This window comes from Limulus polyphemus, unplaced genomic scaffold (genome assembly GCF_000517525.1).
Source record: "Limulus polyphemus unplaced genomic scaffold, Limulus_polyphemus-2.1.2 Scaffold4699, whole genome shotgun sequence".
NCBI lineage: Eukaryota > Metazoa > Arthropoda > Merostomata > Xiphosura > Limulidae > Limulus > Limulus polyphemus.
Window position 1 is genome coordinate 9,764 of NW_013670309.1, and position 8,798 is coordinate 18,561.

General features: G+C 32.1%; 1 protein-coding gene across 1 annotated transcript in view; it reads right to left on the minus strand.

Annotated features, from left to right (window-relative positions):
* The window catches only part of LOC106471561 (glucoside xylosyltransferase 1-like), a 22,538-nt gene that overhangs the window by 2,212 nt on the left and 11,528 nt on the right, over positions 1-8,798 (minus strand). The window contains exons 3-6 of the mRNA XM_013932165.2: positions 6,577-6,742; positions 5,935-6,069; positions 4,067-4,259; positions 2,009-2,158 (exon numbers count right to left, since the gene is read on the minus strand). Coding sequence (XP_013787619.2) covers positions 2,009-2,158; positions 4,067-4,259; positions 5,935-6,069; positions 6,577-6,742 — 644 coding nt within the window. The remainder of the gene's footprint in view (positions 1-2,008; positions 2,159-4,066; positions 4,260-5,934; positions 6,070-6,576; positions 6,743-8,798) is intronic.

An 8,798-nucleotide genomic window follows, 5' to 3' on the forward strand; every position in this document is an offset into this window, starting at 1 on the left:
TAGGTTCTTGGGCTTCAACAATCAAATGTACTGTTTGAGCTGAATTTTCCAGTTGTAGTAAATATTTCACCATCAAAGTTTTTTATTCATAAATGTGAAACTTTACTCTAATTTCTATTCATAGGATAGAATTTAAGAAGTATTTCACTGATAAAAATTGTCAAACAATTTCTCGCTTTGCTGGGCTAACTGCTACACCTAACCAATAATTTATAAACTTAATGCTAAACAAAGTAAAATCTTTATATCAAACAATATGTTCCTATTCATAGTTCAATAGCCCATACTTAAAGTAGCATATACTTTTAGTGGGTTTCTATTCTGAGCAGAAAATGCAGGGCTACATTAACTATGGCACAATTGTGCCAGAGTGCGAAGCGGTGAGGGGCATCAAATTTTGTTAATTTTCTTCAAACTCTGTAAAAGTTTTTGTGCTTCTTCAACAAAGCATTAGCTAAGCATTTATGATGGCTTAAGAAGTGGTGACGGGAGGCCAATTACTCTTAATAACCTCAGTGGAACAAGAGGGTTAGCTAGATCAGTTTCAACAAAAATTCTGTATGAAAACTACGACAGAATTTATACCAACCTTGAAGAATTATCTAAGGATATTCATGCAAGGCAAACAGTAAGAAATGAAACTACTGCTTTGATGAATAAAATGATAATGTTAGATATTGTTTTGGTATAAATTCTTCGAATATTTGATGCTACAAGTGCTAAGTTTCAAATAAAGAGCCTTGATTTGCTGTAAAGCTTATCACTTCACTGAAGGAATATGTAATTTACTATACGAAGAATTCGATAGAATCGAAATTCAAGCTCATCAGCTTTCAAATATAGTAGAAGAACAGTTTAGGAGTGAGAGTTCTAGAAAGAGAAAAAGAAAACTGGCAAATGATGAGACTTCTGAAGGTGAAATTAGTTTATCTGGAACTCACAAGTTTCACGTGCAAAATTTTATACCGGTAGTTGACAAGTTATAAATGTGTTTGGAAAATCGACTTGCTGCACATAAAGTGAAAGACGTGAAGTTTGGTTTTCTATCTAATTTCAAAAATTTAAATGAGACTGAAATTTTTGCTGCAGCTAAAAGATTTGGAGACATTTACTCTCCAGATCTAGACAGCTCTTCTCCCGATGAAAGGGTACAGTTTGTGAAAGTTTTGTTAGTGAAACACCATCCGCCCAACAATGCATCAAAGCAATCAGAAAAAACAAACTCGAATCTGTTTTTCCTAATGTTGACGTGGCATTAAGAATATACTTATGCCTACCTGCCACGAATTGCAGTGCACAGAGAACTTTCTCTAAAATGGCTAGAGTAAAAAATGAATTGCGTGCTTCGATGTTAAATGAACGCTTAAATGCCCTTTTCTTGCTCACGATAGAAAGGACATTGCTTAGGCAAATAGATTATGAAGATGTAAGTAGAGATTTTGCTTCCGCCAAAGCAAGGAAAAAAACGATTTTAGGGTAATGTTTTGGCATGTTTCCATAATGTTGTACAGTAATTATATTGTTTTTTATGTATCTAATTCATTCTTAGTTGTCACGTTGTACAAGTAAATAATTATTATAATAATCGATTAATCTTAATATATCATCTTTAAAAATTAGCTACATCATATTCTAATTTACCTCGAATAATTAGATCATATTCTGTATTTAACTTAGTATGTATTAATTATAATTAACTTCAAATTTGTTTGTACCCTATTCAAGGGGCCTCAAAAAATAAGCGCGCCAGGGTCTCAAACTACCTTAACGGGCTTGAGAAAATATCTCTTTAATATATAAATAAAAAAACATTTACAAATGAAAGTAACTTTATTATGATATATTCTAAGAACAAATACAAAATTAAATTAATTATTCAACCATCCTATTGCTATTATATACTCTACTTATTAACGTAAAAATGTGGTAATATATTACGAAACAAAATGTTCAATCGCTACAACCCTAACGATTAATTAAGATAATTATATTAATCAAAAAAGCCAACCTGGATGATGATGGAATATGATATTAATGATATCCTGATCTCCCCACACTAGCTTCAGTTTGTACTCTTTAAAAATTGGATCTAGATAAGCATGCCATTGGAACTTTCTCATCCTTGTTAAATTCATCAACATCACTCCAGAATTGAGACCTGCAGAAAACATATTTTCACCAAAGTTATAAAATTTACAGACGAACAGTGGGATTTGCTAAGAAAAACAAAAAATTCTAGGAACTTGTACTATAGAACTTTTATCAGGACTTATATTACAAGGAATTACAGTGTAGTGACACAATTATAAAAAAAGAACTTGGGTTGTACAGTGGGATTTACTAAGAAAACAAAAAATTCTAGGAACTTGTAGAATAGAACTTTTATCAGGACTTATATTACAAGGAATTACAGTGTAGTGACACAATTATAAAAAAAGAACTTGGGTTGTACAGTTTGTAAGATTCTGTTTCAATTCTCCGCAAAACTAAGATGCTCCAGTTAAACAAAGATACGTTAGCAGAAACTAATGATAACCAACTTCAACCTAGTAAAGAAATATTGTTTTTGTAACCAGATTACACATAATCGAATTATAAGATTTTCTCTTCACTACATTAGATAAAAATCTTATTTGAATGGTATGTAGACGTTCCACTAAAAGAATGAAAATACAAACACACACACATATACAAGCTAGCAAAGGTATCAGTGCCTTGCACACAACATACTTTGTTGGCTTTATGGGGATGGCAGGATGGTATGTATATGTGATTTGCCAATGCAGGTCTACAAAACATAGAAATTAGCAAAGGTGACTCTTCTTACTCGTGGCATTGGCTTTACATAGCAAAAATTTAAATGGCTACCAAACCTGAAATATTCATGTGATTACTTACTCAGTTAACCCTTTTAATATGGGTGGGTGGATTCCACCTAGCCCATATCCCCCAAAGTAACCATAAAGCAGTTATATTGTAACTTTTTTTAAATGTTCATGTATCTTAACGACATTTTGCAGGTTATCAGGGAAAATAACAGATAAAATATAAAGTTTTTTTCTAAAAAAACCTTTGAAAACTATCGGGATATTATAAATTTTTCCGTGTGAAATTTGACAATTTTCTGTTGCATAAAATTATTTTTAAAACTTAAAATCAAAATTACTTTGCACGTTGGATAGTCAACATTTGAAAAGAAAAAATGCATGAGCAAATCATTAATTAAAAAAGTTTTAAAACTTATATTAAAAATCTGATATCTTGTAGCGTGTAAATGACCCCTGACCATAGGAAGACCCACTGAGGTAGGGTTAAATTATCCACATCTTGTATGTCACGACACCAGAATGACACGTCCATTGACCCCTGACCATAGGAAGACCCATTGAGGTAGGGTTAAATTATCCACATCTTGTATGTCATGACACCAGACAAACACTTCTCCTTCACATACACACAACATACTATAGGCTTTGATTTTTTTGGTGACATACAAAAAATGTTTAATTACATAGCAAAGCATCAAGCATCGGTGATTTCCGATTTATTTAACCCAATAAGTCCAGAAACATAGACAAAACTACAAATAAACCAGATGAAACAGTTCCCAATTAGTGATAAATATTACAAATATATTATATGACAATTAGGTTCTTCAAGGAGAAAGAAAACGCTGTTAACAAAATTTTCAGTACCAATAATAATCCCATTATTCTATTTTCAAGATGGCAAGTGCTTTCATATGTCACTAAAAAAATATCATCGAGATATATATAATATTACTTCAGTATTAAGTGATGTCAGTAAGTTTTTGAGAAAATTGTGGTAAATGTGACCTTTGACCTGAACGGGTTAAAGTCGAGTTACACTCTGTTGTTTGGTGTAGTTCATTCTGATTAACTTTCTCTCTTGTGTTTTAACATTTAACTTTCTCTCTTAAACAGATTTGGATTGTTTTATCTGTCTGTGTATATATATGTGTGTGTGTATATATAAAGTTAATGTTATTCACTTTAAATTTATATATAAAAAAACAAGGTCTACAATTAAGAAAATGTGAAACTACCTAGTGGCTCAAAGAATGGGTGACGGGCAAACCGGTTATACCAGCCTGTGGCCGAATCTTCACTTTCGGGAGTCATTCCTACCATCTGACTAGTATTCATTTGAGAGAAATATCTCCATATATCAGCTACTGGTCGTAAAAACAACACATCGTTGTCAACGTACAGCAGAGAGTCAACATGTTGTAAGATCTCCTGTAAACAGAGAAATCTAGTGATAAAATCTGAAGCACACACACACGGAAAAAAAGTATGTTTACTACGAATTCTTCTGAAAATATGAAAAATTAGTGTGATAATTTGAATATGCAAATGAACAACTGTTCTGTAAATTATCCTTACAAAGAGCAAAGCTAAAGTGTTTTATACAAATAGAAGATAGCCAGCATGACGCATGATCTCCCAAAAATGTACAAAGCTAGTATGATATTCTGAACATACAGAATTTACCTCCTGAAAACATACAAGAGCATCGCTACATTCTGAACATTTGAAAACATCGGAAAGTACCGCACTTTGAATATACAAAAATGACTAAATGTGACATAAAATTTTCTAGTAATGGAGGAGTTGTGAAATGTAAGTATTTCCTAAAAACATGCAATATAGTGCTATACACTGATCACAAAGAAGTGTGAATAAATATGCAAAAATTATTAACAATCTTTATGCCAACCAGACCAATTGTGTAATTTCTGGTAACAAAATAAAGTTCACACAAGATCTGGAAGTCGGAAAAAATTAGAATAAAATATAGGGATCTGTGGTACTTGTTCTGTTAAGCCTTTTGCTGTGGTTATAGTGATTATGGTGGTTTTTTTACTTTCCCAGAATCAACACCACTCTGTTCATATCTTCCAATAATTCTGTGAACACGTCTGGCCCGCGGGCAGAGGCAATTTTTTTTGGGCCTTTTTATTAGTACCAGTAGAAGTTTGTCTCTCACATCTTTCGCAGCTTGTTTTCTCTGTAACTGGTAACTGTCATGATCACTTCCACATCTGCTGCACTGGCAGCATGTTAAGTATTTTGCTACTTTACACTTGTAAGAAAGCTTTGAATCCGACGCTTGACATCTGTCCTTTGAAATATGTGTAATCTTAACAGAAAATCTGTTGCATGTCCTTACAGTTCCCGATGATTACTGGCTTTGTAAAAAAACTCTATAGATATTGCATTACAATAACACCAGACAATATTTAGAACACAAAATTATCGATATACCAAAAAAGAAAATCATTATATCTACTCCAGTTATTTTCAGTTTTAGGGTTGACCAACACCACTGGACTCCTCATACGACAGTGCATATTCCGTAAAAATTTGCAAGAGAGTTGAGGAAATACTGGATGTGCACCTTCCAGAAGTGGAATACCATACATGATCTGGATAACTCAGAGCTTCCTTGTTAAACACACGTGGAATAAATGAGACATAAAAGTGGTGTAAGATATCTTAATAAGCCCTGTATAACATTATAAACATACAGACAAGATTCAGTACTTACAAAATTTGCTAAGTACACTGGTTCAATGGAAAAAAAAAAGTTATTACTAACAAACTCAAATGCATTTTTATTTTAAGAAAAAATTATGTGTGACACTAAATTTCTTTATTAAATATTTTGGTTTAAATAATATTCAAATTGTGTAGTTACTTGCTTAAAAATAATTATTATTATTATTACAGAAATTAAAAAAAAAACAGATCTTTCTCAAAAGTACCGACTTGTTTATAACACACAAAATCATTATCATTACATTACTACCGTTATCTCACTTTTGTTTCTTTTCTTTAAGGATTATTAGAAAGTTTACAGCAAAAAATCTGCAGCACGGCTGTATAATAATAATAATAATAAAGAGCTTACTGGAAGAAACAGCCTTTGAGCTGCACACAGTTTAAAGAGTTTTCTCCACTCTACTTCAGCACCACCTGTAGGAAAGGTGACTGGATATATCTCAAACGACAACTTCTGTAGAACTTTGTGGGGCCAGTCAAGGATCTGTATTTCAAAATTTAAATCAGAAGTTGAAATTATTATACAGTAGTTTATAATATAAATGTATTATCATTTTTTTAAATAATGTTAATCACAAGTTTCGAAAGAAAAAAACAACAACATATATTAATAGTACACGTACATATACTTTTCCAGTTATAAAATACAAATATTCAATGACGTTAGCAATAATGTGTTTGGAGGAAACAAAGTTCTACAATAAAAAGGATAATGATACGCAAGATAATTTAATTAAAACTAAAACACACAGAAAGTGAAGGAGTAACAGATAAAAATACTGTACATATCAATTATTGTTATTCCAGTAATGTATTTAATTCTTTTTACTTAGGAATGACTCAATTCCTTTATTTTGCTTTAGATACGGAAGATGGAATCTGTACAATTCCAAAACGTTTATCTGTGTCCCCTTCCGTTATAAATAAACAACGTTGTTTACCGTAAGTATTGTTATCATTTTTATTGTGAAACTATTCAGTGTTAACTAACCTTTTCCTCAAGAAGCTTGATATTCGGTTGGTCTGCAGTTAAAACAAAATGGAGATAGCCCTTGTTCAATGCTACTGCAGATTTTAAAGTCGTAATGGTTTGATTAAGTCTGTCTCCACACAGTACAACAGAAACAGTCATCTTCCCAACATTATAACTACCAAACCTGTATGAAGAATATATACAAGTAAACAGAAGATGAAAAAATGGGAACAAAACTTTCACGTCGTACTTCATTCAAGTAACAATTTCTATGTGAAGAAATACAAATACTGGCTAGCTTATTTTTTATGAAGCTTGTAGAATCCTTTAAGTCTAGATACCCTACAGTTTTCAACGGGCAATATCTGAAGTGTAATATTTGTATAAGACCTTCCAATACACATTCTTAGAACATTCTAGTTACTTGCATATGCAAAACAGACTTATAATATAATAGGACTCATGAATGATTGAGCTTTATATAAATGCAGAGATGTAGTCATATCATGATTGGTCTGTAAAAACATGGTAGGATAAAAGATCCCTTTTATCTTTAACATCACGTGCAAATTGATGCCTGTCTTGCAGAAGTGCCGTTATCAACAATAATTTCTTAGACTACTTTACAATAATCGTTTCTTTACTTTACAAACACACTCATCTTTCAAGTTTATCAACAGTAGCAACTGAAAGGGAATACAGCTGCTATTTAACAAAACTGTAAGTGACAATTTCTACTGACTGACTAAAGGAAAGGATGATTCGAAAACTTTGTAAAATGTAACAGACGTCAAATGTATCCCAACTGGATGATTCCTTCAATAGTGGTCAGCATTTAACCATGTACAACTGTACTGTATGAAGGATGTGACAAAAACTGTCCCACGGCAACCAGCTAAAAGACCGTAAACTGCTTATCTTAGTTGTAAACAAGAAAAAACGATACAACTTCGGTAGTATGTAAGAGCAAGAAGGATGATGGATGTCTAGAAGCAAGTGATTGGTTTGCTGAATTACATATTATATTTTTCTGCACTGAGCACAGAATAGAAGTATAACATAACCTACAGACAACAAAAGACTATTAGGCCCCACATAACTTCTTTTCTTACACTCCTGTAAAGGGCTGGCTTCCACTACTGCAACCAAGCTTACTGCTGTCTAGTACATTTTATTTTATTTATCTTTGAATTCAGGGGTCATTAATAATAATTAACTTTTTCTGTTACCCTGAAAGAATATTGATTAATAAAATCTAACAGCATCATAATACAGTAAATAAAGCCAGTTCTGGGGGATAAAAAAGGTATTATATAAATGCATTAGTTTTAAGCCAATAATCTCACAAAAAATCAGTGTTTTAAATTAAAGAAAAAATGCTGTTAATGTTTCTTGAATATATATTCCTAGCTAACAGTGAAGATAAAGATAGTGGTAAGGACAAAAAAATATTTATTTTCACATGCAATAAATGTTTCAAAATATATTTTACCCATCACTGATAAATCCTAAAACAAGGAATGTCTGGTAGAACCAAGCAATTCAATCACAGAAACATAACAATGTTTAGGGACAACAAGGGGTCTATTGGTTTATCTTAGCTGTCCCATTCTCTAAAACTATTACAAAAAAACCCTCAAAGCCTGTACTTATCATTCATATAGTTATCAAGATAAATCCTAAAACAAGTAATGTCTAGTAGAACCAAGCAATTCAATCACAGAAACATAACAATAACAACAAGGGGTCTATTGGTCTATCTTAGCTGTCCTATTCTCTAAAACAAACTAAAACTATTACAAAACCCTCAAAGCCTGTCCTTATCATTCATATAGTTATCAAGCGTTCTCTAAAATTCACTTAAATTTAATGCCTCCACAACATTTGAAGGAAACACATTCCAAAGGCCAACCACCCTGTTAGAAAAGTAAAACTGTTCTTAGCTGAAGATGATACCCTGCCAAAATTTATATTTGTGTCCTATAGTCCAACTATTCTCACCATTAAGTATCAATTCACTTTACAATCTTAAACATCTCAATCAGATCCCCTCTAACTCTACTTTTTTCAAGAGAAAATTTCTTAACCTCTCCTTGTATGACAAACTCTCCATCCCAGGCACCATTCTAGTAGTCCAAGACTGAACACAATATTCCAAATTACCTGTACAATGAAAGTATAACCTCTTTAGCTTTGTATTCAATATTTCTGTAGATACAACCTAAAATCCTATTTGCCCT